This window comes from Hyperolius riggenbachi, chromosome 12 (genome assembly GCF_040937935.1).
Source record: "Hyperolius riggenbachi isolate aHypRig1 chromosome 12, aHypRig1.pri, whole genome shotgun sequence".
In the NCBI taxonomy this organism is placed as follows: domain Eukaryota; kingdom Metazoa; phylum Chordata; class Amphibia; order Anura; family Hyperoliidae; genus Hyperolius; species Hyperolius riggenbachi.
The window spans coordinates 216,280,210-216,299,746 of NC_090657.1; the positions used below are offsets into that span (position 1 = coordinate 216,280,210).

The 19,537-nt window shown below is 49.0% G+C and overlaps 1 protein-coding gene across 5 annotated transcripts in view; it reads right to left on the minus strand.

Annotated features, from left to right (window-relative positions):
- B3GNTL1 (UDP-GlcNAc:betaGal beta-1,3-N-acetylglucosaminyltransferase like 1) overlaps window positions 1-19,537 on the minus strand; it is a 928,550-nt gene that overhangs the window by 470,213 nt on the left and 438,800 nt on the right. For all 5 annotated transcript variants that reach the window (XM_068262529.1, XM_068262527.1, XM_068262525.1 and 2 more), the window contains one exon: window positions 13,763-13,862. In XM_068262529.1, coding sequence (XP_068118630.1) covers window positions 13,763-13,862 — 100 coding nt within the window. The remainder of the gene's footprint in view (window positions 1-13,762; window positions 13,863-19,537) is intronic.

Here is a 19,537-nt window from a genome sequence, read left to right on the forward strand (position 1 = left end):
GATCAGGATTGACTAGTAACTGAAATACTTTTTAGAAGAATGTGAGTGGACAAACCATCTGCTTCAAGGCTGGGTGCTTGGTGTTGTGGCTCAGGCTTGCCACTAGCAAAAGTCAATTATCAAGTACACCAGCACTCCGTCTTCGTAAAGTATTACGACGTACCACACGCCTTGATAAAGGGGGACCCTGCGAGGCCCCCGAAACAATTGTTGGCTACTTTGTGGATATAATGGCTTAATAAAAGAGTGTGAATACTTTACAAAGACGGAGTGCTGGTGTACTTGATAATTGAATAGTACCTGAAATAGCCGTCCAGGTACAGGATTCAGGTTCACATTACAAGATGTGGAATCCGGCAGCAGTACAGAGATCTGGCAGAGCTGGGGAATCCAACACAAGGATTCCAGTGAGCAATGACCAAGCTGAACTGATGCTACAGCCATGCAAATGACCAAGCTGAACTGATGCTACAGCCATGCATGCTGGAAAGCCAGCAGAGAGGTAAAGAGGAACTTTACCGACAGATAGTAGTAGAGTTGGCGTGGAGCGGACGTTAACAGGTTAATGTCATTCTTTTTCTTTCTCAGCCCAGACAAACCGAAGGAACTCTTGAACAAGGAATTGAAGATGTCTGTGTGCCAGGCAGATTCTCCGTTGTGTGAGCATTTAGAAAACAAAGGGTTTTATCTGTTTGTAATATATCACCTAACAACCTCTGACCCCCGTTTTGGATGTTTTGTTTCAATGAAGGCATCCTAATGGCATGTTTAATATAAAATCGTGTATCCCCTTTGATGTTGCATCTATATAGCTGTCGTGTAAGCATACAGGATTCCGTCTGACGAAGGCTCAAGGGCTGAAAGCTTACTCTTAAGCTACATACTCACGGGGGACAGTTGTGCGCACGCGAACAGCGAGCGACAGCTCCCTGCCGGCGACAGCTGTCCACACGTCTCGCCAGAAAGGCAGAGACGCAGCGGAAGCTGTTTGTGAATGGAGCATCCGCCGGCCGGATGCTCCATTCACTCGCGTAGGTCTCCTGTCGCTAGCCCGCGTACTCACCGGGACTAGCGACAGCTCCGGCGAAGTTGCGGCGACAGCTGTAGCCGGCGATTGAACATGTCAATCGCCTGGCGACAGCTCCGACGGGCGACGGTTCGGGGCGCGCGCAATATACACACGGGCGACCTGTCGCCACAACACGCGCGTGCCACGTGTTGCGGCGACGGCCGTACCCCGTGTGTATGGGCCTTTTCATATAATACTTTTAAGTTAGCCAATAAATGGTATCATCCTGACTCAAAACTTCTTGCTTTTACTGATGGCTAACACGGTACAATATTCTACTGCCAACACATTGCAAAAAGTTAAACATTAGAAGATAGATAAATAATTGGTTGATATTCACCATGCAATTTATTCATATTGTTTGATCCACTGTGGCCCTGCAGGTCAACATCTTTACTGCTGGCAGGCAAAAGGAAAAAAAAAAAAAAAAAAAAAAAAAGACAGCACCCACTGCCATTATCTATAAACACACTCACTAGCAATATGACTGTTATATACAACTGTTATTTTTTTTTTTATACATATGCACAGAGGGAGATACTGCTTGCTTGGTATCTGTGGGAGGGGTTTCGCCAAAATATAAGCCATACAGATCACCCTCCTTCATGATCGTTTTGAAAAAAAGATTTCTCATGGGAAAGGGGGTATCTGATTGGGATGAAGTTCAATCCTGGGTTAAAGTTCTCCTTTACCTGTCCAATCATTTCACCTGAGCCCCACCTGTGAGGGAGATTGAGAAACTGAGACACCAGCACACAGTACACTGGAGAAAAGCAAAAGAAGGAACGGAAGCAACGCTGCATGGACTAACAAGTGGCACCGAACCAAGCTCAGGTACTGGATCGGTTTCGGTAATCAGGACTTCTGTGACTGCAGTAACACTTTAAATGTTTTCTGAGTGCTATGAATCTCCGCAGCATGCCTGAAAGTGTAGACGAAGAAATGAGAGTTGATATTCAGGCCTGGAAGTGACAGTTTGTGTCTTGTTGGTACCTTGCTGGGAATATAGTAAACCTCACTGATAAGCAAATTAGAGCCATAAAAGTTCTCCTGGTAGAATACAACTTCTGAGGACCCGGGGGGGGGGGGGGGGGAAGAGATAGAAAACTGTCAAAAGTTCATGTATTTTAAAGAGAATCTGTACTGTCCAATTTGCACAATAAAAAAAATACCAATCAAGTCACTGTGATCTCCTGGATCCCTCTTGGCTGTTTCCGCCGCTCCCCGCTGTGATCCTGTGATATCTCTCATGTCACAGTATACTACAAGTTCTTATTACATAGTGAATTTTCTGCACTCCAGTCAGGGATTCTCACAGTTTCTTAGCATAGGCCGCTCCCTACCCCCTCACTCAGACAAGCTGCAAGTGAGGAATAAACAAAGCACACACAGAGCCTGCAGGGGGCGTGCAATGCATAACTTCTCCCTATCACAGCAGAGGCAAGGCATTCCTATCTGGGTCGACTAAGCTTGACAAACAAAAGAAGATTAGTTATATTACAGAGACAGTGCAACTAGAAAAGGCTGCAGTAATCCAGACCACATTAGAACAGGGATAGGAACTTATAGAATAGAAGAAATAAGGCTGCAAATTTTGTTACAGAGTCTCTTTAACTCTGGCACACTTAATAGACTGCCATTGATCAGAGACAATCAAACATTCTATCTACTTCGTAAATGTTTAAATATAAAATAAAACCAATGGATGTCAAAAAAAAGAAGAAAAAAGTCGTTTTTAGGAGTAGAAGGATAATCACAATTGTCTATCTCATCACTTCATTTTCAGCTCAGGTTCACTCAAAGTTTTCTCCGTAGCCACAGCCTTCAGCCGACAAACAAACAGTATTGTAAAAGTCAGAGAATCAGCTGGAACGTTTTAAGAATACTGGCAACCTGGATTTCGCAATCTATCCCACCCTAAATTGGCCAAACGTGAAGCTATAATTCAGCGAGCGAGAGGACAGTATCTGAAATCTTGCTGAAAAACAAGAAATGGAAAATCCTTCTGGTTAGACGTACGAGCCTTGAGCTGCGGCTAATGTTTTTGTGATTCGAGAAATAATGTTCATATTTCAGATACTGAAGCCTTCATTAGAATGTGCAGAAGAACTGCTGGTGTTTGCCTGGCACCGCAACTACCCAGAGATGCTTCCAGGCAGCGATCTCGCGGTAAACCACCCGCCCGACCTCGTCTTCCAAACTCGCCAGTAACAGCGCCAGCTGGATCCCAACCAATCCACACCGCCTCATCAGTTCTGACTATCAGAAACCCTATCTGAGAGTGTTTACACATCCAGTCCTGCACAGCGCAGCAAGTTCACCAATCAAAACCAGCCGGGCCTCAGCTTCACTCACAATGTTTCGTAACAACAAAGTCGTAGAATGTCTTCCAAGGAAGAAAAAGAACATGTTGAGGAGCAGGAATGAATGCGGGACATACAAAACTGTAATTTCCACTCAGCTCAGCAATAAAGCCGCAGACTGGCCTCTGCTATTCCTGATTAGCAATCAGCAAAAAATGCTCTTGACTTGCAATTTAATGCCGGGAGAGAGTTATATCCCACTAATCAAAGCCTCTGGCTGCTGCCAGAGGCTTCAACCGACTCCACTGGCTCAGCTTCCTTCACTTCCTGGGTCAGGTGAAATTTGCATAATCCCATGTTATTAAAGGTTACCTGGAGTGAAAAATAGTGTCCCAGCTGGTTACTGCAATAGAGGGAAGGCTCAGGTTAATCCAGAGGCTTGCACTGTCCTCAACCACTGGGCCGTTTCAGCGCTGGGACGTCTGGAAAACCACCGACAAGCCTTTGTCAATGGCTACAGCCCAATCGGGTTCGGCTTTTTCCACCAACGCTCCTGCGCAGGTGCAGTGTGGCTGCTCTTACTTACTGGTAGCTCCAAGGGGTCCCAGAGGGGTCTGAAGAAGGACGTGGGGGATACAGAGGCTTCCCTCTCCCTAGGGAAGTATCTATTTGTTTAAAGAGGAGATGTCAGCCATACTATCTCAGAAAAAAAAAACATTTCCCATTTTAATTGTGGCTATTTTGAAGCCAATTCTGATGTCATTTCCACCCTTACTCTCTTCTGCTTGATTTGCCCGCCCTTCACAACAGAAAGTGCATTGTCTCAGCATGAGAAATATTGGCCAATCAGAGAGGAACATAGGTGTGTGTGTGTGTGTGGGGGGGGGGGGGCAGGAGGGAAAGAGGCTTCAGCCAATCAGGCTGCATTAGTTAAGTCTGAGGTGAAGTAGAGAAGCAAAAAAGGACAACCCAGCACGCCCTGCAACTTCCTTTTTGTGTACCAAATTTTGGCAGGGAAAGCATTTATGTGAGGCAAGGAGAGCAGTCTTGTGAAGCGGGGGGGGGGGGGGGGGAGGCAGGGAGAGCATTCTTGTGAGGAAGAGCAGGCAGAGAGTTCCCTGAGTTGGGGATAAGGGGGGCAACAGAGGGAGTGGGGGGGTGGAAGGGGCAGGAGGGGGGGGGCAGTCAGTCCCCTGAGTTGGGAAGGAAAAAAGTGCAAGCAGAGAGAGAAGTCTTGTGAGGCAAGAAGAGCAGTTGTGAGGCTGGGAGGGAGAGCAGGCAGGGGTGGGTAGTTCCCTGAGTGGGGGGGGGGGGATTTAGGGAGAGCAGTCTTGTGAGGTGGTGATGCATGGAGGGAGGGCAGTCAGTTCCCTGAGGCTGAGAGGAAGGGCAGGCAGGGAGGGCAGTCTTGTGAGGCGAGGGGGGAGGGGGGAGGAAGGGTAATCCCCTGAGTTGGGGAAGGGGGGGGGGCAGTGGGACAATATTGTGAGGAAGGGGGGAGGAAGGGAGAGCAGTCTTGTCAGGCAGGAGGGAGGCAGGGAGAGCATTCTTGTGAGGAAGAGCAGGCAGAGAGTCCCCTGAGTTGGGGATGGGGGGGGGGGGCAACAGAGGGAGCAGTCTAGTGAGAGCAGAGAGGGTAGTCCCCTGAGTTGGGGATGGGGGGGGGCAACAGAGGGAGCAGTCTAGTGAGAGCAGAGAGGGTAGTCCCCTGAGTTGGGGATGGAGGGGTCAACGGGGGGAGCAGTCTTGTGAGGCCGGGGGGGGGGGGGGGGTTGGGGGCAGGGAGAGCAGTCTTGTGAGGTGGAGAGGGAGGGCAGGCAGGGAGAGCAGTCTTGAGGCGGGGGGGGGGGGGGAAGCAGTCTTGTGAAAGCAGGGAGGGTAGTCCCCTGAGTTGGGGGGGGCAGGGAGAGCGGTCTTGTGAGGCAGGGAGAGCGGTCTTGTGAGGCAGGGAGAGCAGTCTTGTTAGGCGGGGAGGGAGGACAGTTAGGGAGAGCAGTCTTGTGAGGCGGGGGGGGGGGGGGGGGGTTGGAGGCAGGGAGGGTAGTCCCCTGAGTTGGGGATGGGGGGGCAGGCAGAGGCACCAATATTATGAGAAGAAGGGGGGGGGGAGAGCAGTCTTGTCAGTCAGGGGGGAGGCAGGGAGAGCAGTCTTGTGAGGAAGGGAGGGTAGTCCCCTGAGTTGGGGATGGGGGGGGTCAACAGGGAGAGCAATATTGTGAGGCAGGGGGGAGGCAGGGAAAGCAGTCTTGTGAGGAAGGAAGGGTAGTCCCCTGAGTTGGGGATGGGGGGGGGGTCAACAGGGAGAGCAATCTTGTGAGGCAGGGGGGAGGCAGGGAAAGCAGTCTTGTGAGGTGGGGATGCAAGGAGGGAGGGCAGTCAGTTCCTTGAGGCTAAGAGGAAGTGCAGGCCGAGAGGACAGTCTTGTAAGGCAAGGGGCTGAGGCAGGGAGGGTAGTCCCCTGAGTTGGGGAAGGGGAGGCAGGCAGGGGGACCAATATTGTGAGGAAGGGGGGAGGAAGGGAGAGCAGTCTTGTGAGGAAGGGCAGGCAGAGAGGTTAGTCCCCTGAGTTGGGGATGGGGGGGGGGGGGGCAACAGTGAGAGCAGTCTTGTGAGGCGGGGGGGGGGGGGTGGAAGCAGTCTTGTGAAAGCAGGGAGGGTAGTCCCCTGAGTTGGGGAAGGGGGAGGGGCAGGCAGGGGGACCATTATTGGGAGGAATGGGGGGGAGAGCAGTCTTGTCAGGCAGGGGGAGGCAGGGAGAGCATTCTTGTGAGGAAGGGCAGGCGGAGAGGGTAGTCCCGAATTGGGGATGGGGGGCAACAGGGAGAGCAGTCTTGTGAAGCAGGTGGAGGAGGGGGGGGGCAGTCTTGTGAGGCAGGGAGGGATGGAGGGCAGGCAAGGAGAGCAGTTTTGTGAGGCAGGGGGAGGCAGGGAGAACAGTTTTGTGAGGCGGGGACGGAGGGCAGGCAAGGAGAGCAGTTATGTGAGGCGGGGAGGGAGGGCAGGCAGGGAGAGCAGTCTTGTGAGGCAGGGGGAGGTAGAGAGAGCAGTCTTGTGAGGCCGGGAGGGAGGACAGGCAGGGAGAGCAGTCTTGTGAGGCAGGGAGAGCAGTTTTGTGAGGCGGGGGGGGGGGGGGTTGGTTGGAGGCAGGGAGGGTAGTCCCCTGAGTTGGGGAAGGGGGGGCAGGCAGGGGGACCAATATTGTGAGGAAGGGGGGAGGAAGGGAGAGCAGTCTTGTGAGGAAGGGCAGGCAGAGAGGTTAGTCCCCTGAGTTGGGGATGGGGGGGGGGGGGGGGCAACAGTAAGAGCAGTCTTGTGAGGCGGGGGGGGGGGTGGAAACAGTCTTGTGAAAGCAGGGAGGGTAGTCCCGAGTTGGGGAAGGGGGAGGGGCAGGCAGGGGGACCATTATTGGGAGGAAGGGGGGGGGAGAGCAGTCTTGTCAGGCAGGGGGAGGCAGGGAGAGCATTCTTGTGAGGAAGGGAAGGCGGAGAGGGTAGTCCCGAACTGGGGATGGGGGGCAACAGGGAGAGCAGGGGGGCAGTCTTGTGAGGCAGGGAGGGATGGAGGGCAGGCAAGGAGAACAGTTTTGTGAAGCGGGGAGGGAGGGCAGGCAAGGAGAACAGTTTTGTGAAGCGGGGAGGGAGGGCAGGCAGGGAGAGCAGTCTTGTGAGGCAGGGGGAGGTAGAGAGAGCCGTCTTGTGAGGCCGGGAGGGAGGACAGGCAGGGAGAGCAGTCTTGTGCGGCAGGGAGAGCAGTTTTGTGAGGCGGGGAGGGAGGGCGGGCAAGGAGAGCAGTTTTGTGAGACGGGGAGGGAGGGCAGGCAGGGAGAGCAGTCTTGTGAGGCAGGGGGAGGCAGAGAGAGCAGTCTTGTGAGGCCGGGAGGGAAGGCAGGCAGGGAGAGCAGTCTTGTCAGGCCGGGAGGGAGGGAGGGCAGTGTAGGTAGTCCTGAGCCAGGGAGAGAGGGGGGGAAACAAGAAGGGAAGTCCCATGCGGTGTCATTATCAAATCACAAGTGAGAACAGTAGAGCTTTTTGGGCAGCTGACTTGCAGATTATTACATTTATGAAGAACACTCAAACGTTCTGACACCATCCTAAGTGAGCGAGAAAAACACAAAACAAACATTACACAATCCTAAACAACCACCCAAAAATATGAGAGAAGTATTTGGCTCTCAGGATAGCGTCGCTGCCATAACATTTACATCGGCAAAACAAACAAATGGAACGTCAGCCGCATCTGGCAGTTCCTGGCCGCGACGGAGCTGAGAACAGCTGTGCTGCACGCACGAGATCCCGGCTAACCCACCAACGCATCAATCCCAACACCTCAGAGCGTTCCTCCCGACCCACAGCCGGACCTGGCACAGCCAATCACTGCCTTTATCAATATTAGTATTATAGGTTACAGGCGTGAACTCTGGGCCAGAGGATCTGCATTTTGCTTAGAGCGCTTGGATCAGGGGTGATGGGTTGCCATGGCGACAGGCCTGGAAACGCGCGTTCCATCTGATATTAAACATTCCACGCGGCTGGAATAAGGGAGTGACCCCATGTTTCTGCACAGCAAACGCCTTCTTTACACATATTTTGATCTCAAATAAACAGAGGATCCGGGCAGCAGTCCCAGTTACCAAAGGGAAGGAAGAGAAAATATATATACGGCATTTAGATATGTCAGCGCAGGGCTGGAAGATCCGCGCAGCATGTGGGAGTCTTCAGCTGTCAGACATACGTGTAAGCGTGTCTGTGTGTGTGTCTGTGTGTGTGTCTGTGTGTGTCTATGCGTGTGTGTGTGTATGTAAACTGTACATTCTGATAACACTTACTGCTCAAAAAACACAAAACTCACTCTTTGCATTTTATAAATAAAACTTTTTTTAAACGAAAAAACACAAAACTCAGAATATAATAATTCCAGTATTTGTATGGCGCGTTTCTCCTGTCGGACTCAAAGCGCCTGGGAAGCAGCCACTAGTAGGCAGTAGCAGAGCTAGGGAGTCTTGCCCAATACCTCCTTACTGAATAAGTGCTGGCTTATTGAATATGAAATGTGCTTCTGCTGTAGTCACTATTATTAGGTCTTTCTAACATTCTACGAAAAAGAATAACATTGCCCCTGTTTAACTCTCTAGTAAGGCCACATCTGGAATATGGAATTCAGTTCTGGGCACCACATTACAGGAAAGATATTGCAGTTTTAGAGCAGGTGCAGAGACGAGCAACAAAATTGATACGTGGGATGGAAGGTCTCGCTTACCAAGAAAGGTTAGATAAACTGTGTTTATTTAGTCTAGAGAAAAGACGCCTTAGTGGGCATCTAATTAACATGTATAAATACATCAGAGGGCAATATAATAGCTTGGTGGATGAGCTTTTTGTCCCTAGGCCTTCTCAAAGGACTAGAGAACATGATCTGCGCATGGAGGAAAAACGTTTTAGCCATTTATTTAGGAAAGGGTTCTGTACAGTAAGAGTGATTAAGATGTGGAATGCATTGCCACAGGAAGTCGTTATGGCAAATTCTATACCTGCATTTAAAGGGGGCTTAGATGCTTTCCTTGCGTTGAAAGACATCCATGGCTACAATTACTAGGTAATGCCCAGTGATGTTGATCCAGGGATTTTATCTGATTGCCATCTGGAGTCGGGAAGGAATTTTTACCCTTTTGGGGCTAATTGGACCATGCCTTGTAAGGGTTTTTCACCTTTCTCTGGATCAGCAGGGATATGTGAGGAAGCAGGCTGGTGTTGTACTTTGTTCTCTGGTTGAACTCGATGGACGTATGTCTTTTTTCAACCCAAGTAACTATGTAACTATGTAACATTCACTAGGATTTCCCTCAACGGGCTCAATTCGCAAAGCATTACCCCGATTCGTCAATGCAGAAAACTACTGAACATCTTGTCAAGTTTCAATGCACTTAGGATGTTACCGCATGGCAAACTGTGAGGTAAATTACTGCCTAGTGAGGTAAATACCTCAATAAATGTCAATTCACGCAAATAAGCATCAGCAATAAAGCAAGGGAGATGTTCAGTATCTCCAGCCTGGAGCTGTCGGTAACTAACTATCAGCCATTTGGTAAACTGGACCGGCGAAGGAAACAGCCAATAGGAGAAGCCACCCCATCTAACTCCTCACTCCTCTGATACCAATGTACTGCAGGCCGGGACATCAGAAAGTTAGAAGAAGAAGAAAAAAAAAAGATGAGATGAAGGAGCGGGGCACAGTCATACCTGTATCGCTTTTGATGTACACACATGGATAGACTGATACACAGAGAAGACCTTCTAGTGCATATGCACCCTTATAATGGTCCAGAGGAGAAGATACAAATGTATTTTATTTAACTGAATCCATACCAACATAGTTGGAATCTACATCCTGCTGGGGGCTGTACGGCTGTCGCTGGACGTAGATTTCAACTATTCTCTGCCACGCACTCATGCCATCCCTGCCCCTGCACCCGCATGCTCTGCTGTCTCAGTGACAGCAGAGCTTCCGCACCTAAACCAATTACAGTAATCACATGGCCCTTTCGGTCAGAGCTGTCCAGCCTTGAGAGGGTTAAATATCACATCCAAAGTTAAGATAGACTTTAATGGGGGCTATTAGGGTTTGGCATCAGAAATGGAAGGAGCTGCAGCCAGTCGGTTGCTTACGATGGAGGAGGGTGAGCAATGAGATGGTTTTGGCTGGTGTAAGAATGAGTGGATAATGTCTCGTACCCACACAGGAGGAATGCGGCCTGGCAGGAATCAAGCGACATTTTGGAGTCTGTACACACATGTCACTAGCCTGCAGGCTAATGAGCTGTTCTGTTGATATTGGGGCGGGGGATAAATGCTCGATGCAGAGCGGCATGGAGTAGGCGGAGCGAGTAGGAGAACAGCGCCCTCGGCCTGCGATTGCCTGAGACAATTTGCCAGGCAGATTGCTCACGGACGCATCAAGGGCTGATGTACAATCACTAGATTCTCAGCACAGGCGGCCCCAGCCGGACAAGGACCATATAACGTGTGTACACGGCTTTAGGGGGGGGGGGGGGGGGGGGAGTAAATCCTAGTGCACACGCTACACTGTACTCCGCTAAGGCTGACATTCTGGGCCTTCATGTATATAGTGTCTAGACTGAGTACAAGAGCCCAAGTCTGTTTAATATTACAGCATGTAGGATATATACATAGCGACAGCAAAGGGCACTATTCCCCTACTGCCCAGTGGTACAACCCAGCAGCATGCCTGTACAGCACTCACTGCCTGCAGGATTCCACTATTACTGTGAAATAACAGGGAGAGAAGTTGTTGGCAGGAAGAGCAGCCCGAGTCAGGCAGCAGCCCATTTCTGTCAGGTTAATATGTGGCGTGTCTGTCATGCAATCCCCCCTCCTGTGTATGGCTAAGCTCCAGCGTTTCTCTGGCCGGCTTCACAATCTCCGTCTCTCCTCCAGAAATAGAGGCTTAAGCGGCTGTTATGACTGAGTCACATGTCCCGCGGCCTGGAATTCAATATCCACTTATATAATGGGCAGCACTACAGAGGCTGCGATTTACGGACGGGTCACGGATCACTTTCCCAATAGCCGACTCAGCCACTGAGAAGATCTCACTTGCCAAGCCAGCCCTGCATTCCACACGCTCCAGATACAGCTCCATGTAACGGCTGGAGACACAGAACACCAGAGGAAAAAGCCCCAGCAGGCCTCTGCTATACTCACCAGGGATGGAGACACTGCCTGGCACACAAGAGGAACCACCCATGCAGGCCTCGGCTATACTCACCAGGGATGGAGACACTGCCTGGCACACCAGAGGAACCACCCATGCAGGCCTCGGCTATACTCACCAGGGATGGAGACGCTGCCCGGCACACCAGAGGAACCACCCATGCAGGCCTCTGCTATACTCACCAGGGCTGGAGACGCTGCTCGGCACACCTGAGGAACCGCTCAGCAGGCCTCCGCCATACTCACCAGGGCTGGAGACACTGCCCGGCACACCAGAGGAACCGCCCCAGCAGGCCTCAGCCATACTGACCAGGGCTGGTGACGCTGCACAGAGCACCAAAGGAAAAAACCCCAGCAGGCCTCAGCCATACTCACCAGGGCTGGAGACGCTTCCCGCCACACCAGAGGAACCGCCCCAGCAGGCCTCGGCCATACTCACCAGGGCTGGAGACGCAGCTCGGCACACCAGTGGAACCGCCCCAGCAGGCCTCAGAGATACTCACCAGGGCTGGAGACGCTGCCCGGCACACCAGAGGAACCGCCCCAGCAGGCCTCAGCGATACTCACCAGGGATGGAGACACTGCCCGCCACACCAGAGGAACCGCCCCAGCAGGCCTCAGAGATACTCACCAGGGCTGGAGACGCTGCCCGGCACACCAGAGGAACTGCCCCAGCAGGCCTTTGGCGATACTCAACCAGGGCTGAGAGCACCACACCAGAGGAAAAAGCCACAGCAGGCCTCGGCCATACTCACCAGAGCTGGAGACACTACCCAGAACACCAGAGGAACTGCCAACAGCAGGCCTCGGTCATACTCACCAGGGCTTGTTCTCAGAATATATATTGCGTTACATCTGGCACCCAGCGATGCACAGCTGCTGACCGTATCCTCTCGGTGACATGATGCTGAACTCTCTCCATGTACACTGCGTACGGCGACATCCCTTCCCTCATGCTCCCTTTCTACACACCTTCCCAATTGTTTCAGCTGAAGGTAAACATACATTACTCAGTTTTGGGCATCAATATAAGAATCAGAATTATTTATTTCGCCACGCATGACAGGTCCCTGCCCGGAATTGGGTATGACACAAACACATAGCCCAATGTAGAGGGTAGAGACAGATACATAGATAAATAGATAGAGTCACAACAGTGCAAATAAGAGAAAAAGAAAAAAGTAATCAGCAGTGAACATCACACATCATAAAAGAGTCAAATAAGTTTGTCACTTGGGCTGGTTTACTCGCTGAACCAGTCCTGTTGGGGGATTAAAGAATGTGGAGGGAGTTGAGGAGGCTGACAGCCGAGGGGAAGAAAGAGTTTGATTATAGCGGTCCTGGAGGAGATGGCCCGAAGCCTCCGGCCCAATGGAAGTGCAGTGCCCAGGATGGAAAGGGGTGTTTGCAATCCTCAGCTATCTTGAACACAGTCTGGTGTTGTACAGGAGGGCAAGTGAGGGGAGGGGTCTACCAATGCCTCTTTTCACTGACCTGATGACCCTCTGAAGTTTATGTCTGTCACTGGCGCCAGCATTGCCAGACCAAGATGGAAGAGCAGAGGATCGATTCAATGGTGACGGAAAATAACCTACTCAGAATCTCTTGGGCCATGCCGAACTTCCTCAGTTGACAACGCAAGAAGAGTCTCTGCTGGGTGGCAGTGATGTTGGGTTTCCAGCTGAGGTCAATTCGATGGCAGAGATCGATAAAGCAACATGGCCACTCGATCAATCATTTGGATTGATTTCTGCCATGTTGGAAAAATCTTGCTCAAAAGGGCTCTAAGTGGTTGTGTGGCAGTGATTTAGGTTGTTATTCTGACGACCACCCCCAGAATTTAACTAAAACCTTTGGAGCCAGAGCTTTCTGTTATGCTGCCCCTAACATGTGGGATGCTTTGCCAAACTTAATCAACACAGCTCCAACCCTGGACACAGTTACATTTAAAACTAGAAACTGAAAAGCCACCTGTTTAGTCTGGCATTTATGATCACATAAATTTCCCCCGGGTACACATCACTGTGCACTGATCTGACACAAGCTTATGCACTTTGGCTCCTACGGGAGAGAAGAACTTTACAAATGTCTTGTTGGTGTTGACAATCAATGGACCTGATAGAGCCCTGGCTACCCCCCCCCCCTCCCCCCAAAAAAAAAAGCAGCTCACCTATCTGCCGCACGTCTTCTCTCTACTGTTGCCAGGGGCGCCTGCACCCCGTGACGTCATGCTCATGTGATGGGGACAAGGGGTACAGGCGCCCCCGGTGATGGAGAGAGGATACTAGAGTAGGAGCATGGCGGATAAGTGAGCTGTTTCCATTTGCAGTGTTCTCCCCAGGCTCTTTTAGCTGGGTGCTCCACCCGGCTACTTTTGGGGAGCACCCGGCTGTCATCAGTTCACCTCCTCCTCTGCTGTAAGAATTATGCACAGAAGCACCAGCCCTGCATTCTCTCATCTCACACCACCCGGGTACTTTTTCATGCCACCCGGCTGGAAAAAAATTCTGGGGAGAACACTGCATTTGCTCTACGGGTTGGGGTGGACATTGCATGGGGGCGTTAATCCAGCAATATCAAATGCCGCTGTCGCACCTGACCGAGCTGACTCACAGGTAGCTGCATTCTTCTGACCACACTGGACAATCAGGCAAATTTCCTACCTCCGCGAGGTGCAGATGAAGCGTGACCTCCCACAGTGACCAAAATGCCGCGGTCTCCTAACTTTGATTTCCAGCGTTCTATGATCTCACCGGAACTGTCCTAAAAACAATAAGGAAAACATAACACATTAAAGCGGACCTGAATTTAGAACTTCCTCTCTGCTCTAAAAGATACGCAACAGCATCACAACATGTAAAGAAAATCATTTCTTTGTTACAGCTGATACAAATACTGCAATAAATCTGCAGTGTGTCTACTTTCACGGAAGCAGACCTAAGGCCTGTACACACGCCTGATCAAAGGCAACGACGGGTCCGTCGTCACCTCCCGCTGGGCGGGGTTTCAGCAGACAGTCCGGCGTGTGTACAGTCTGTCGGTGGACTGATAAGTCTGTTTCTGAACGATCCACCAGGCGGATTGCTCAGAAAGAGCCTTATTAGTCTGCAGACAGACTGTACACACGCCGGACTGTCTGCTGAAACCCCGCCCAGGGGGAGGTGACGACGGGCCCGTCGTTGCCTTTGATCAGGCGTGTGTATGGGCCTATAGGGTTAACATCCTGCGTTTACAAATTAGCTGTCCTGCCGTGGAAGAGATTCCTGAGCTGACACAGCTGATACATCAAATTACAGTGGTGATTAGTCACAGATGAGGGGGGATTAGACAGGCTAAACTCTCTAAATACATACAGGGTGCATTTCTCTCTGTTTTGCTTCTGCCCTGTGCAAGAGTTCAGGCACACTTTAAAACAAATTCACTCATTTCTTGTACAAGCAGCAGAAATTTTCCATCCTGTTCGATGAATCATTTTTTTTCCTTATCTTATAGAAGTGCAACGAAAAAAAATGGATCTATTTATATTCGACTCATTACAAGAATCAAATCAATTAGTCAAATACCAAACATGATGTGTTTTTTTTTTTTATATATTCATTTATGCTCTACCATTTAACCCTTAGTGGTATAGCTAAAATTGATTGATTGTGTTTTTAAGACACGTTTACGTTGATTTTTGTCTAATGTTATGAATTGTTCCTGATTGCCGCCATTTGTATCTAAAGGCACATCTTATTCATTTTTAGTTAGCCAATAAATGGTATCATCCTGATTTAAAACTTCTTTAGCTGGCCACTAACGGTCCAATTTGTAGCGAAAAATCGATTTTTCGCTAGAAATTGGACCGTTAGTGGCCAGCTTAAGAAGTTTTAAATCCGGATGATACCATTTATTGGCTAACTAAAAATGAATAAGAATAATCAAGCGTTCGGCCTTGCAGCCTTTGCCGGGCTTATATACAGGATGTAAGCCCGACGAAGGCTGGAAGGCCTTAACCACTTGAGGACCACAGTCTTTCTACCCCTTAAGGACCGGCCACTTTTTTTCCATTCAGACCACTGCAGCTTTCACGGTTTATTGCTCGCTCATACAACCTACCACCTAAATGAATTTTGGCTCCTTTTCTTGTCACTAATAAAGCTTTCTTTTAGTGCTATTTGATTGCTCCTGCGATTTTTACTTTTTATTATATTCATCAAAAAAGACATGAATTTTGGCAAAAAAATGATTTTTTTAACTTTCTGTGCTGACAATTTTCAAATAAAGTAAAATTTCTGTATACATGCAGCGCAAAAAATGTGGACAAACATGTTTTTGATAAAAAAAAAACCATTCAGTGTATATTTATTGGTTTGGGTAAAAGTTATAGCGTTTACAAACTATGGTGCAAAAAGTGAATTTTGCCATTTTCAAGCATCTATGACTTTTCTGACCCCCTGTCATGTTTCATGAGGGGCTAGAATTCCAGGATAGTATAAATACCCCCCAAATGACCCCATTTTGGAAAGAAGACATCCCAAAGTATTCACTGAGAGGCATAGTGAGTTCATAGAAGATATTATTTTTTGTCACAAGTAAGCGGAAAATGACACTTTGTGACAAAAAAAAAGAAAAAAAAAAAGAATCCATTTCTTCTAACTTGCGACAAAAAAAAATGAAATCTGCCACGGACTCACCATGCCCCTCTCTGAATACCTTGAAGTGTCTACTTTCCAAAATGGGGTCATTTGTGGGGTGTGTTTACTGTCCTCGCATTTTGGGGGGTGCTAATTTGTAAGCACCCCTGTAAAGCCTAAAGATGCTCATTGGACTTTGGGCCCCTTAGCGCAGTTAGGGTGCAAAAAAGTGCCACACATGTGGTATTGCCGTACTCAAGAGAAGTAGTAGAATGTGTTTTGGGGTGTATTTTTACACATACCCATGCTGGGTGGGAGAAATATCTCTGTAAATGACAATTTTTTCATTTGTTTTACACACAATTGTCCATTTACAGAGTTATTTCTCCCACCCAGCATGGGTATGTGTAAAAATACACCCCAAAACACATTGTACTACTTCTCCCGAGTACGGCGATACCACATGTGTGGCACTTTTTTGCACCCTAACTGCGCTAAAGGGCCCAAAGTCCAATGAGTACCTTTAGGATTTCACAAGTCATTTTGCGGAATTTGATTTCCAGACTACTCCTCACGGTTTAGGGCCCCTAAAATGCCAGGGCAGTATAGGAACCCCACAAATGACCCCATTTTAGAAAGAAGACACCCCAAGGTATTCCGTTAGGAGTATGGTGAGTTCATAGAAGATTTTATTTTTTGTCAAAAGTTAGCGGAAAATTGATTTTTATTGTTTTTTTCACAAAGTGTCATTTTCCACTAACTTGTGACAAAAAATAAAATCTTCTATAAACTCACCATACTACTAATGGAATACCTTGGGGTGTCTTCTTTCTAAAATGGGGTCATTTGTGGGGTTCCTATACTGCCCTGGCATTTTAGGGGCCCTAAACCGTGAGGAGTAGTCTGGAAATCAAATTCCGCAAAATGACCTGTGAAATCCTAAAGGTACTCATTGGACTTTGGGCCCTTTAGCGCAGTTAGGGTGCAAAAAAGTGCCACACATGTGGTATCGCCGTACTCGGGAGAAGTAGTACAATGTGTTTTGGGGTGTATTTTTACACATACCCATGCTGGGTGGGAGAAATAACTCTGTAAATGGACAATTGTGTGTAAAAAAATCAAAAGATTGTCATTTACAGAGGTATTTCTCCCACCCAGCATGGGTATGTGTAAAAATACACCCCAAAACACATTGTACTACTTCTCCCGAGTATGGCAATACCACATGTGTGGCACTTTTTTGCACCCTAACTGCGCTAAAGGGCCCAAAGTCCAATGAGTACCTTTAGGATTTCACAGGTCATTTTGCGGAATTTGATTTCCAGACTACTCCTCACGGTTTAGGGCCCCTAAAATGCCAGTTCAGTATAGGAACCCCACAAATGACCCCATTTTAGAAAGAAGACACCCCAAGGTATTCCGTTAGGAGTATGGTGAGTTCATAGAAGATTTTATTTTTTGTCAAAAGTTAGTGGAAAATGACACTTTGTGAAAAAAACAATAAAAATCAATTTTCCGCTAACTTTTGACAAAAAATAAAATCTTCTATGAACTCACCATACTCCTAACGGAATACCTTTGGGTGTCTTCTTTCTAGAATGGGGTCATTTGTGGGGTTACTATACTGCCCTGGCATTTTAGGGGCCCTAAACCGTGAGGAGTAGTCTTGAAACCAAATGTCGCAAAATGACCTGTGAAATCCTAAAGGTACTCATTGGACTTTGGGCCCCTTAGCGTACTTAGGGTGTAAAAAAGTGCCACACATGTGGTACCGCCGTACTCAGGAGAAGTAGTATAATGTGTTTTGGGGTGTATTTTTACACATACCCATGCTAAGTGGGAGAAATATCTCTGTAAATGACAATTGTTTGATTTGTTTTACACACAATTGACCATTTACATAGAAATTTCTCCCACCCAGCATGGGTATGTGTAAAAATACACCCCAAAACACATTATACTACTTTTCCTGAGTACGGCGGTACCACATGTGTGACACTTTTTTGCAGCCTAGGTGCGCTAAGGGGCCCAACGTCCTATTCACGGGTCATTTTGAGGCATTTGTTTTCTAGACTACTCCTCGCGGTTTAGGGCCCCTAAAATGCCAGGGCAGTATAGGAACCCCACAAGTGACCCCATTTTAGAAAGAAGACACCCCAAGGTATTCCGTTAGGTGTATGGCGAGTTCATAGAAGATTTTATTTTTTGTCACAAGTTAGTGAAAAATGACACTGTGAAAAAAAACCAATAAAAATCAATTTCCGCTAACTTTTGACAAAAAATAAAATCTTCTATGAACTCGTCATACACCTAACAGAATACCTTGGGGTGTCTTTTTTTCTAAAATGGTGTCACTTGTGGGGTTCCTATACCGCCCTGGCATTTTACGGGCCCAAAACCGTGAGTAGTCTGGAAACCAAATGTCTCAAAATGACTGTTCAGGGGTATAAGCATCTGCAAATTTTGATGACAGGTGGTCTATGAGGGGGCGAATTTTGTGGAACCGGTCATAAGCAGGGTGGCCTTTTAGATGACAGGTTGTATTGGGCCTGATCTGATGGATAGGAGTGCTAGGGGGGTGACAGGAGGTGATTGATGGGTGTCTCAGGGGGTGGTTAGAGGGGAAAATAGATGCAATCAATGCACTGGGGAGGTGATCGGAAGGGGGTCTGAGGGGGATCTGAGGGTTTGGCCGAGTGATCAGGAGCCCACACGGGGCAAATTAGGGCCTGATCTGATGGGTAGGTGTGCTAGGGGGTGACAGGAGGTGATTGATGGGTGTCTCAAGGTGTGATTAGAGGGGGGAATAGATGCAAGCAATGCACTGGCGAGGTGATCAGGGCTGGGGTCTGAGGGCATTCTGAGGGTGTGGGCGGGTGATTGAGTGCCCTAGGGGCAGATAGGGGTCTAATCTGATAGGTAGCAGTGACAGGGGGTGATTGATGGGTAATTAGTGGGTGTTTAGGGTAGAGAACAGATGTGAACACTGCACTTGGGAGGTGATCGGACGTCGGATCTGCGGGCGATCTATTGGTGTGGGTGGGTGATCAGATTGCCCGCAAGGGGCAGGTTAGGGGCTGATTGATGGGTGGCAGTGACAGCGGGTGATTGATGGGTGGCAGTGACAGGGGGTGATTGATGGGTGATTGACAGGTGATTGACAGGTGATCAGTGGGTTATTACAGGGAAGGACAGATGTAAATAATGCCCTGGCAAATTGATAAGGGGGGGTCTGAGGGCAATCTGAGCGTGTAGGCGGGTGATTGGGTGCCCGCAAGGGGCAGATTAGGGTCTGATCTGATGGGTAACAGTGACAGGTGGTGATAGGGGGTGATTGATGGGTAATTAGTGGGTGTTTAGAGGAGAGAATAGATGGAAACACTGCGCTTGGGTGGTGATCTGATGTCGGATCTGCGGGCGATCTATTGGTGTGGGTGGGTGATCAGTTTGCCCGCAAGGGGCAGGTTAGGGGCTGATTGATGGGTGGCAGTGACAGGGGTGATTGATGGGTGGCAGTGACAGGGGGTGATTGACAGGTGATTGACAGGGGATCAGTGGGTTATTACAGGGAAGGACAGATGTAAATAATGCCCTGGCGAATTGATAAGGGGGGGTCTGAGGGCAATCTGAGCGTGTAGGCGGGTGATTGGGTGCCCGCAAGGGGCAGATTAGGGTCTGATCTGATGGGTAACAGTGACAGGTGGTGATAGGGGGTGATTGATGGGTAATTAGTGGGTGTTTAGAGGAGAGAATAGATGGAAACACTGCGCTTGGGTGGTGATCTGATGTCGGATCTGCGGGCGATCTATTGGTGTGGGTGGG